This window comes from Sceloporus occidentalis, unplaced genomic scaffold (assembly GCF_023333645.1).
Source record: "Sceloporus occidentalis isolate IW3139 unplaced genomic scaffold, rSceOcc1.0.p SCAF_5, whole genome shotgun sequence".
NCBI lineage: Eukaryota > Metazoa > Chordata > Lepidosauria > Squamata > Phrynosomatidae > Sceloporus > Sceloporus occidentalis.
The window spans coordinates 80,107,789-80,120,731 of record NW_028316985.1 but is presented as its reverse complement, the minus strand read 5'-3'; the positions used below and the strand labels follow the sequence as shown (position 1 = coordinate 80,120,731).

The window sequence follows — 12,943 nt, the reverse complement described above, 5'->3', positions numbered from 1 at the left end:
GCCACAAAACAGCAAAAAATGCATGCCACTGTCTCAACCCACAAAAGAGCAAGCAAGTCCATGTGGAGGGATTTTGCAAAGAGAATACCAAAGGAGAACAACAACAATAATAAGAGCAATATTTGCAAGAATGGAAGCGACTAGGCAAGGCCACAAAACAGCAAAAAATGCATGCCACTGTCTCAACCCACTTTCTTTCTCTCCCTTCCTCCCTCGCTATCACTCCCACCTTCTCACCTTTTCTCTCTCTCTCTTCTCCTCTCCCTCCCTCCCTCTCCTCTCCCTCTCACCTTTTCTCTCTCTCTTCTCCCCTCCCTCCCACCCTCTCCCTCCCTCCCACCCACCCTTTCTCTCTCTCTCTCTCTCCTCCCCTCCCTCCCTCTCTTTCCTCTCCCTCCCACCCTTTCTCTCTCTCTCCTCCCCTCCCTCCCTCTCTCTTCTCTCCCTCCCACTCTCTCTCTCTCCTCCTCCCCTCCCTCCCTCTCTCTTCTCTCCCTCCCACTCTCTCTCTCTCTCCTCCTCCCCTCCCTCCCTCTCTCTTCTCTCCCTCCCACTCTCTCTCTCCTCCTCCCCTCCCTCCCTCTCTCTTCTCTCCCTCCCACTCTCTCTCTCTCTCCTCCTCCCCTCCCTCCCTCCCTCCCTCTCTCTCTGCCTCCTCCTCCTTCCCCCCCGCCCCTCCATTTATAGGAGGGAGGAGGGCGGGGCCAGGAGGGAGGAGGGCGGGGCCAGGAGGGAGGTCGGAGGTGGGCGGGGCCCATTTGAAGGCCCGGTGCGGCTCCTGGAGCCCCGATTCAGGGCTCCAGAGGCCGCATCGGGCCTCCCAGGGGCCCGGTGAGGCTGCTGAAGCCCCGTTTCAGGGCTTCGGCTGCCGCATCGGGCCTCCCAGAGGCCCGGTGCGGCTCCTGGAGCCCCGTTTCTGGGCTCCAGAGGCCGCATCGGGCCTCCCAATGGGCGCCGCCATTTTGCCCTTCAAAATGGCGGCGAAGTCTCACGCGGCCTTTATGGTTGCGCGAGACTTTGCCGCCATTTTGAAAGGCAAAATGGCGGCCGGAGCGGCCGAAATCGGCGGCGATTTCGGCAGCAGGAGGGAGCGGGGGCCGGCAGAAAGGCGCCTGCGGGCCGCATCCGGCCCACAGGCCGGAGGTTGCCGACCCCTGAAATATAGTAATAACCAGGGTTGACCCTGCTTAGATTCTAAGATCAGATGGGATCTGCTGCCTTCAGGGTATTTGTACTAATTTGGAATGGGGTATGTTCAAAATGTTTAAATAAATTGATACACTTTAGTCTTACTGTACTGTTAAGCTGTTGTGGCAAGGCAGTGGAGTTTAGAAAAAAGAAGCAAAGTTCCTAGAGGCAATGTGCAAACACAAGTTTATCAATAGACAAAGAAAATCAAAAGAAAATGGTACGGGAGAAGTGTTTCAGCTTGTGACAGAGTCAAAGCTTGTGGCTGACCAGCCCAGTGACTGGAAATGTAACCTGATTACATACACTGCACAAGAATAATTAATGTTTGCATTGTTATGGAGAAAACTTTAAAACATAGCAACAACATCACTTCTTCTGAATGTAATACGCTGTGCTTCCCCCAACCCTAAACTCAGCTTTGAAGATTCCACAGCATTCCTTTTTCTCACACGAGAAAAAAAGGCACATGAAAGCTTTTCAATTTTTCCCAACTCAGATAAAATACGGTATAGAAAAGTTCTATACTGAGCACTGAAAGAGTGGTTTTTCTTTCCTGGATCTTGGCATAAACAACAGCGCCCCTACACCACTGGTCAATCTGCCTCGAAAAGGACTGCAGCAGCACCCCAAAAATGCCATTTAAGTTTGCAATCAAACAGAAAGTCCACACACCAACTTTTGCTGTGGCAAACAGGGCTGTAAATTGTGGTTGTGTATTGTGTGAGGAAGGCAACAAGGCACAGACGAGGGAAGGAAAATGTGCGTGTGTCAAAAAGGATGTAAAGGCAGAGCAAAGAAAATGGCAACTACGTTAGGAGTGATTATAGCCTTTAACTTTAATGTGATAACTTTGACTGGTTTTAACCAAGAAAAGCTGACAAACATAAACAAATGGCTTACTAAAATCCTGCAGAGCTCAATTGCTCTTGGTGCTCCTTTAAGGGGAAGCACTAAAGAGCTGCCACTGCCACCAATTTCCTGCCAGGCTTTCCGAAAGGTCAGAAATGGTGCCTCAACAGAACAAGTAGAGGGGCTTTAGTGCTCCTAGGACGAACTAAGCTCTCACCTTTCACCACTCTACTAAGAGAAGAGGATGGATCTTATCTTGAAACTTAAGGTACAGTACTTACACTGACCCATAGATAATTCGATCTAGGGTTTTGGGGTCAATATCTGATTAAAATGTCTAGACGTATACAGGAGTATATACATGATATTGTTTTTTTTTTTTAATTGTGAGCTGTCTTGAGTCCCAAGTTTGGGGGGAAAGGCAGGATCTAAAAATAGTAACAACAACGGGTGGCAGATTCTTTCTCTGTTCTTTATGGGCAGCTGCAGGAGCTGGGCTGCCCTACCCTTGAGGGTTTCTACTTGTCAGAGGCTAAAGACATGCAGAAGTTGCTGTGTACTCCTTCATCCCATCATCTGGACATATTGGAATGGATTTGCATCTGTGTGTATCCATCCCTCCAGGAGCAATTCTCATCTCTCAAGGAATCAGAGTCAGATTTAAAAATAAGAAAGATGGCGAAGCTGGGCTATGAGCTGATGCTTTGCCAAGCCGATGACCTGGATCTTATCAAGGGAAAGGGCTCTGCCCAGAAGCAGTTCTGTTTCCTGGAAAAACTAGTGGCTGTGATTTCACCTCTGGGTGATTTTGCCGTATCTGGCACAGTATCTAGTTACAACAGTTTTGCAACACAATACCCTAGTACTCCAAGGGGTTTACAGGAAATATCACCATGTCTTATGAGCTTCCCTGGGCTATTTTAGGCTAAGAAGTGGCATATTTTTTAAAATAAAAAAGTAATCAGAAGGTAATTTCTTGGCCACTACCTGTTAGAAAAAAAGAATCCCTTTGGACCCAAAATGGCCTGAGGAGCAAAACATGGCATTGTGCACCGTGTCCTTGTAGCATTTTGGAGCAAACAATGTTTGGGGAGTGCTGAGGGCCCCAAATTGGCCTTGTAGACCACATGTATTGATATTTGGCTTTTCCCCACCCTTGATTTAAAGGGGTGAGAATAATCTCTAGGTTGTCAGCCAACTATCCCAATTTTTGATCAGACAACTTGATTTCAGCACTGGATTCTAATTTTACAACATTTAAAAACACACAGCAGTATCAAAATGGTTAATACAGTACACCAGCACAGGCAGAGCTTGAACACAATCCTTTTGTAGCTCACAACTTCCAGAATCCCCAGCCACTGGCCACACAGTCTAAGGATTCTGACTTTTAGTCCAAAAAATAAATTTGTCCTAATACTAGAAGAAAGATAGCTTTAGCTTTCCTAATCTTTAAATAAAGTTGACTTTTAATAATTTTATTATTAAAACAGATCATCAAACATGATCTATATGATCAAATGATCTGAATAATCAAATGAACTTAAATGAGAATTAACTCACTTGCATTTCAAGAAAGAAATTGCTGCTGTTGGCCCAGCTTGGAGATTTGTAGAACACACGAGTGACTGGGACACACAAAATCATCTGAAAACTTGTGAAGATGCTGGTTGTCTTAAAGTCTGATATTGCCTCTCCGTGTGCACTCAAATCTTGATAGAAAATTAGGATGCAAAATACACCGACCCATAGGGTTTTCTTGGAAAAGGTCATTTGGTGGAAGCTTACTGTTTTCTTCCTCTATGACTGAGAGGGTATGACTTGCTTTAGGTCACCTAGTGGGTTTCCATGGGCAGATTATAACCCTGACATCCCAAAGCCCTGGTCCAACACTCAAACTACTACGCCACACTGGCTGTTTTAATATAGAAATCATACGCACAAACAGACACAACAGAACACAGAAAACAACAGGAAAAAATAATAACTGGAAATCTGCTTATGTTTTAAGATTACTTTCTCCCCCTTCATAGGCAGAGGCACTGTAGGCAGGTTGTGTTCATTGACTTGGCAAAATGAAATGATCTTGTTCCAGATCTGATTTGGACCTACAAATATTGTGTCTCCTTATCACTCACCTCCTTACTTCACAGGAAGTGCAGGTAATTACTATTGGAGGGTATTCCCATTTCAGAAATAGCTCGTAAAAGCTCTGTGTACCGTACTTCTTGAAACAGAAGACTCCTGAAGACAGAAAAACTTTCAACATGTATAAATTACATCCAAACAAATGAAGAGCTTCAAAGTATTAGAGTGGGCCAGGGAACATGGGAGAGAAAGAAGCCTCTTTATTAGGATGTAATTGCCTTCTAGAGGAAATCAGGGTGTTTGTCGATAAAGGTATATTTGGATTATAATCTCAGCATTAAAATCAGAGTACTTTAGCAAAGAAACAAAAGCTACTTTCTTGTAGTTATTCTTCTAAGCATGTTTCCGAAATGTTAGAGCTTCCAAAGCAAAGTGCATTCCTCTGAGCATTATCATTTCAGTAAGAATGCTCAACCTTTTAAGTCTATGGAAGATTTTTTAAAGATACACAGAGCTTTTATGAGCTATTTCTGAAATAGGAATGCCCTCTAAAGTACAGTGAGACCTTGGAGGGCTGACTGTCCCTAACCACTATGAATTTACTAGATTCCTCTACTTTCAACCTAGGCCTAACAAAGGTGAATACCTATCACATATTTAAACCCTGCATGCCATATGGCTTGACCTTTTAAATATCTATTTTACTATTTGTTCTACTAAGAGCCTGGATGGGAATAAAGTATTTAACAAATATTTTCAACATCCAGTAACAAATAAATAAAGCAACCATTTGGAGACTTTCAGCACAACCATCAATACTTTGGTGGGTACACTGCAGGGATGCATTATGAAGCTGTCTCAAAGTGAATTCAACCCTATGCATACTTAAATTGTTTTAAATTTTATACTTTACAGTCTGCCCTCCTTATACACAGATTTTTTTATACACGGATTCAAGCATACACAGTTTGAAAATGTTCAAAAAAAGTATATATTTCAAATATCAAACCTTGATTTTCCATTTTTTATAACGGACACCATTTTGCTATGTCATTATATTTAATGTGACTTGAGCACACACGGATTTTGTTATACATGGGGATCCTAGAACCAAGCCCCAGCGTATAACAAGGGTCCACTGTCCTTTACAAAATGAAGACTAAATATGGCATATCTACTTTGCCACCCATTGTTTTAAACAACAAGAGTAACAACAAAAACACCCTTTTAGTATTTACAGTGTGTATTGAGAAAGCCAGTCCATATGGAAATGGGTCCCCAAACTGCATGATTTATTGTAACGGCTAGAAAGTCCAAAATGTAGCAAATCTAATCTGACACCAAGGGCATTTCCATTTTCTTCAGTGCTGACCAGTTGTTGCAAAAGGATCTGACATCCATCAAAACCCCTCTTTAGTCAACCCTACACACCTCCATTGCATATAATTAGTCCCCCCACACACACACACACACACTGTACATATTCTTCAGTCTACATTGCTCAGCATTCTGGATGTCTCCCTACATTACAATGTATGTGGAAAAGGTAACCATTAAACAAAACTGCATCATATATTGCCCCAACTAACTGCATTCACATCTTTAGTCCTTACACCTGATGTTATGCAGATAAAGGCCTATCTAACTAACATCCTTTAGCATAATGTATCAGGTGCTGAACGCAAGACCTTCTACATGAAAAGTATGTTTTCTATGGTCCTTCTACTGATTGCATTTATCTATTTTAAAAAATGAAGGAAAAGGACTTGGGGCACCTTTCAAACTAACCAATTATCACAGCGTTAACATTTTATGGACTAAAGCTCACTTCTTCAAGTTAAGTACAGACAGAGCCTATCTGATCTTGGAGTTTAAATTTATGTTTGGCCTCATATTTAAGTTTATCTTGGCCTTTTGAGTCACCTAGGAGGAGAAAGTCTGACTTTGTCTAATTCCATAATACATAGATCAATATATTATTATGCAAGATAAGGACCTACCAGTGTAGTCTTCATAACATTCACATGTGTAGCCTCCTTCTCGGCTCCGGCAAAGGCCATTGTTTCCACAAGGGTTAGAGTAGCAAAGGTCAATCTCTGTTTCACAGTAGTCACCTGTAAAACCGGGGGGACACCGACATCTCAGCCCATTGATGGGGTGTATGGGTCGGAACAGGACAGTGTTGGAACTTATGAATGGAGCAGAGCTGTCAAACTTCAGTACAGACACACACTTCATGTAGTTTTCACAAGGCTCCCGCAAACAAATGTTGTCATCAAAAGGTAGCACACGCTGGTTAGATATTAATGTGAGGAGTGTTCTGTTGAGGTATATCTGCTCCTGAAGATCCTCAGAGGGAAAGAACTCATTTCGAATACCACCAGGAAGCAACGCAGAGAATGTAACATTCAGAATATTGGAGTTGACATCTGTGTCATTTTGAATGTTGAAGACAAAAATGCCCTCTTTGGTTGTTGAAAGCACAGTAGCCACACCTTCCACAAACAGAGCAAGTAGTGGAGAGAGGAATTTCTCTTGAGACATGTTTTCCAGTCGTACTGTGATACTGTTGGTCAGCATATCGTCAGTGATGATTGTCACCCGTAAGGTGCAAAGTGCTGTAACATTGTGAATGCCATCTAAAGGAAAGAGAAGAGAATCAGAGACTTTTCCAGATTATCTTTCCAATTGGTTTTACATATTTTCATCCCATATGAAAATGCAGGAAACAGAATGTCAACCAATGTCACAAACACCCAGCAGCTTTTTAATGCTGGGCTGAACAAACAAATTGCAACAGCGAGTACCCAGTCCACTGAAAACAATTTCTATCTGACACTGCCATTTCATTTCCTGTTTCCAAAAAATTGTCTCAGGGTGGGCCTAGAAAAATGTTGCAAGTGCCTCCTCACACCTCTTACAGGGCATTTTATGGCAAAAACTATTTTTGAAAAACTTTACAAAATTTTATTTGACCCCTAGAGGCTCCAAACATTCGACCCTGGGGTGGGGGGCCTCCAAACATGGTAGAAATGCCATCCAAACTCTAAAGGGCTTCTGCAAGCATTTTGGAGATAAACATGTCAACTCCCCTAGAGGCTACAAAAACAGCCCTGGTGGACTATATTGAGCACAATCATGGAAGCCCCCCTTACATACCCCCTTCAACCCATGCCCCCATTGGGTTGTCTGGTTTGTGTATAATAATAATAATAATTTGTTTTATTTATATACTGCTATTCCAAAGATCATAGTGGTGAACAGCAAGTAAGCTAATTTGCCCCCAACAGTCTGGGTACTCATTTTAGCGACCTCGGAAGGATGCAAGCCTGAGTCGAGCTTGGGCCCTTTTGCTGGTCTTGAACTCGCAACCTTGTGGTTTTGAGTGAATGGCTGCAGTACAGGCATTTAACCACTGCGCCACCAGGGCTCCAATTGTAATTAAATCCACTGGCACTGTGGCACTTTCATTTCTTTGCTTTGCCACAGCCCCACACTCATGGTAGAGCATTTATATGCAGGTGCATAGATGTGCATCTTCCATTGCTAAGCCAGACTATGCCGAGTTTTGTTTTCTCCATTTTTTTAGCTCCAGAGCACAGCTTTGGTCCTGTTTCTGCCTGCTTTGGAGGCGTGTGTCATCTAAACGCCCTGCCTTCAAAGCAGTTAGAAACCACTTTATTTTGCCCATCTGTTCTACTATTGAAAAAAATATTGACAGAAGACAACAAAATGATCCCCTGTAAAGCATCAACTGTATATTGAACATACCAAAATATGCATACAAATATAGGTATAAACTATTAAAAAGATAAATAACCTATTAAAAATGACTTACAAGCCTAAATAAAACAATACATCTATTTTCCTTTAAGTGCAGGTAAAGAATTGTTATATATATAAGAGTTATTCAGCATCTGCTTTGTACTTTTAAAGCAGAACCCTTTTAGATAAGGAAGGATACAGATGTGAATGAATACGTAAAGATACCAGAATGAAACATTTAGCAGTCTCCAGAGATGAGCCTGGAAAAAAGTCCCTAGAACTTGCTTCTTGGTTAATGAGTACAATCCTTTGAATCCTTTAGCATCAATCATTCTGAAACCTGATTAACATGCATAGCTGGAATGCTTAAAAGTATTCAGTCTCTGAGGTAGATTGCAATAACCAGGGCATCAAAGAGACAGTGGCTTTACTGGGTTGCCTCCTTACGCACACTGCCTTTAACTGCTCTCTACCCACAATTTTACTTAGAAAGTAAAGGTCTCAGTACAATTAGCATTCTATTTATCTAGGTGCCAGAAGAGATCAGTGACCCTTTAAAGGAAAAGGATATAGAAGCCAAGTCCTTTTTCCTAAAGAGACAGCTATCTTAAGGAACTTTTCTCTTCTTCCTAAAACTCTCCTCATATTTCATTCAGCTAAACTTTCACACAGGTGACAGAATGCACCATATTTAAGTTAAATTTGTTGTTGTGTGCCTTCATCTCTTTCTGACCTATGCTGACCTCAAGCTGAATCTGTCATGGTTTGTTTTGTTTTTTTGAGGGGGGAGACTTGTTCATAGCGGGGTTTGCATCTGCCTTCCTCTGAGGCTGAAAGAGTCATCACTTTGCAATATAGGAAGTTTCAACTGACGTAAAAATTTCATCACAGAAACTCCAGATTAATTTGATTCTATAGCAATAATTTGCTTAAACAGACAGAGAAACATTAAGTAATTTACATCAGATGCTTGTTGTGTGCCTTTGAATCATTTCTGACTTATGGGGACCATAAGGTGAAGTTATCACAGGTTTTCTTATTTGTTTGTTTGTTCATTTACTTTATTTATATGCCACTTTTCACCCAAGCTGGGACCCAAGGCAGCTTCCATAACACACTAAAATGTTACACACTGTTTTAGACAAATTTAAAAATACCTCATGAAAACACAATAAAATACTATAAATCTGATTTAAAAAAAAAAGATTTGTTTAGAGGTGGTTTGCCTTTGCTTTTGTCTGAAAATGAGAGTGTGATTTGCCCAAAATCACCAGTGCATTTCCGTGGCTGGTCGCCAAGCTTGTAGTCCAAGCCTCAAACCACTACACCATGCTGCCTTCAGATGCTACTGAAGGTCAATTTGCGAAAGGGTTACCAAGTTCCAAATTTTTGGGGAAATTTTTAAAATGAGAATAGAAAGACTATGGAAATCCATCCGTAATCAAATATTTAAAATATCTTCAATCATTTTAAGTTTGGCCTAATGAAGTAGCTCTACTATAATTAATGCAATTGTAGCTAACTGGGGGTCCAATCCAGATAAAATTGTTGATTTTCAAGGTCCACTAATTTCACTGACAAGAGTCAACTGCATACTTGACCTTCAAAGGACTGAAATGTGTGAAGAGAGTATGCATATATACTGTGTAAAAGTACCAGAGTACTATGGGCGGTCAATAAAGTTTAAATAGTAGCTAATGGTGACAAATGGTCCACACTTCTAGTTTTTAAGGCTTTTTTACTTTCAGCAGGCCTTAATGTTTTTGAAACCCACATTTAAAAAAAATATCCAGAGATACAAAGCACAATCTTTCAAGCTCTGCAACAATATGAAACTTTTAGGAATGCGATTTACATTTCATTTTAAAAGTATAGTCCACATATCATTTAAGTATATGGAAAATCTCCTGTAGCTTTTAATAAATGTGAATTATGTCCATAAGCCGAGACCGTGGAGTTCAGCATAAAAGAAAAACTGTATCCAACTTGTTACATTTAATGAATACACAGAATGAACAGACACTCTGAAGATGAGTCTGAACTGACTATTCATGAGAGTTGACATTTAAAGAGAAGATTCAAGTTAGTTCCTTGTTTCCAGTTTTTGTATAACTGATATTTTTTTCACAATCTTGTATTATAATTCCTCTCACATAACTACAATTGAAAAGGTACTAAACAAAGAACTTTTCCCCTTTCAAAGATAGCACAATGATGTCCATCACATGGTACACCAAAAAGACCAAAATACTGTCTACTGTGTGAGAAACCACTGGAGTCCAGGAACTGTCATAATCAATATCAACTGTCACGATATACAAGACAGCTTTCCCAGCATTCCCGTCCATTCTGACATAGTTAATAAATCACTATAAAAGACACAGCGTCAGACACCATACAGCTTTGTCATCCAGGAAAGAGCACAAAAGGAAATCAGACATGAATGAAAACAACCATGGCTGCAGTGAAACACAAGATATAAATCCATTTAAGAAAGCTTTGTTTAACTGTGTAACAAAAAGTTGTCCTTTTTAATCTTTAAAAAAATGCATTGCAAAAAAAAAAGAAAAGAAAAAAAGAAAGGATTTTATTTTAAAATAGAAAGTGCAACTAATACAATCATATATATTTCTGGACGGTTGGCCTTTGACTAATTGCCATAAACCACAGCATGTGCGAAATCCATGCACTAGAAAGAAAATGTTCATTAAAAATCAGAAGGCACCATTGCCTGGTGCTTGTGAAAGAACAAGATGCCCTGCTCTGACCTCACTTTGAATGAAAATGCAATGAGCTAATACAACCCAATCCTAACACTTGTTGTGGCAACAATCTTGCTTAGAAGTGGGTCATCAATGCTCTTCCATGAAGAATAATGTCATGAAGACACTGCAGTGATGTTATGACAATGCCACAAAAAGCGAACACTGACACAAATGCCTGTGATTAAGGATATGTACTGAGTTTTAATAAATCCTTTTAAGCTGGAAAAATAATGAATAATAATCATACTGATTTTAAAGAGGAACATAATAATGTTTACCTATTTCATTAAGGTTTTTCATTAAGGCTGTAATCCTTGCTGAGAGTCCCACTGAACTCAACAGAACTTACTTCCAAGAAGACAACTTTAGGCTAGAACTGTAAAATCATAAAACATCTATACTATGAAAAGGCTGTGATCTTAGACTTGAACATGAGTATTTCAGTTTAAATCCATTTCATGTCACTGTGGATCTATGTAGAAAGGAACCAGTGTACTGAATCAAGGGATGTTATGTGCCACACTGTGAAATTTTCTTGCAAAAGCTCTACTGAAATGAACACTGTGGACATATAGTATGGAAGTATAGTTGCATCAATTGCAATGAGACTTGAGCACGACAGAGCAAAATTATAGTGGAAGACTATAAACTTAGGCTTCAGACTTTCAGAACATTGAAACAACTTGTTGTGTGCCTTTGAGTCAACTCTGACTTATGAAGATGCTATCATAGGGGTTTCTTGGCAAGATTTATTTGGAGGTAGTCTGCCACTGCCCTTCCTCTGAATACAACCTAGAACATCTGGTATTCCCTTGCAGTCTCCCTTCAAGTAGTACCAGGCCCAAATCTGCTAACTTCCAGGACCAGAAAGGATCTGCTGCCTCAGGATATATACAGGCATTCCACATTCTTACCAAATGCAAGGAAACATGACAAGGAAAATATTAATATTCCTGAAAAGTGAATCAAGAAGACAAGATAAGAACACATCAAAGCAATCTGGTGTCAAATCTTCTGTTACCTTCTTATTCCAACTTTCAGTTACATCTGTTTAAGTCACATGAAGTCATTTCCATATTAACACTTTTAATAATGTTTACTATCAATCTTTAACTTACAACATTTTTTTAAAAAAAGATGAGTCATTGCTATCTTTGATGATTATGGCCAAAAAATCTCCCACTTTGGGAGAATGGCAGCATATAAATGACATTAATTAATCAATTCTCATAAAAAGGAAGCCAATGTTTTGGATTTTGGGGGGCTCCCATGTAGAACACAGCACCTTTGTGGAAGCCTGAATAGTATAACTAGGTTAAGAATATAGCCACAAGGTGGAAAGAAAATCCGGAAAAGGAACTGTATTTCCTATACACTAGAGAAGGACAGGAATCTATTCCTGTGTCACAAGGAAGAAATAAATCTGAAGGCTGAAAGACTGCCCCTTAGATCAATGCTACTTAAAATGGTGGTCCATGAACTGGTGTTCCTCAGGCCACTGGCTATCATAGGCTGATAAGCTTCTGGGAAAGAAAGAAAACACTGTAGGCATTTGTACAGATATGGAACAATTCCCAGGTACATCAGAGGAAAAAACTGCTGACCCCCCCCCCCCCCCACATCAGATAACTCGAGATACACTGCTTTAGATCCTGTGAATGAGCAACAGCTATCTGCTTTCTTTCTTTTTCTTTCTTTCTTTTTCGAATTGCCGTATTTTACTAAAATGATCAAATCCATCCAATCAACATGGTAAGCCCAGGGATCTACAGGAACCCTGGCTTATTGGTTACAAGGAGCACGCCAACAAGCCACACAATTTCACTCTGTAGTTTGTTTATCCTGTCATTGGAATGCTCTCCTCACTTCCTCGCTGTTTTCCCAACCAGAGAATTAATCCACAGTTAGTGTCTAGTGTTCATTTCAAAAGGTACCATAGTGTGTGGTACTTATAAAGAAGATAAGCATAACCTTTAACTGAAGTATCTCTAAAGAAAACCCACTATTGAAAAAGTCTGTTGGTGACACACTTATAACTGCTTTCTTGCTCACTTTCTCTTTCAGTAAACCAATTCACACCTGATAACAATAACAAAGGAATGCATAATGGTTACTATTGATCCCAGCAAGTTTGGTTTATCTAAGCACTGGCACTGACCACATTCTTTGCATCCCCAGCTACCCTCAAAATATGTGCTGTTCAGGAGAGAAATTTCTTATCAATGGAAAAAAGTATCTACTGTTTTCTATTCCCTCCTGCACCCCCCACCCACCCAATTCCTTTT

General features: G+C 40.5%; 1 protein-coding gene across 3 annotated transcripts in view; it reads right to left on the bottom strand.

Annotated features, from left to right (window-relative positions):
- LOC149312363 (cadherin EGF LAG seven-pass G-type receptor 1-like) overlaps positions 1-12,943 on the bottom strand; it is a 187,744-nt gene that overhangs the window by 111,836 nt on the left and 62,965 nt on the right. For all 3 annotated transcript variants that reach the window (XM_089524468.1, XM_089524469.1, XM_089524470.1), the window contains exon 2: positions 6,129-6,767. In XM_089524468.1, the coding sequence (XP_089380594.1) occupies positions 6,129-6,767 (639 nt within the window). The remainder of the gene's footprint in view (positions 1-6,128; positions 6,768-12,943) is intronic.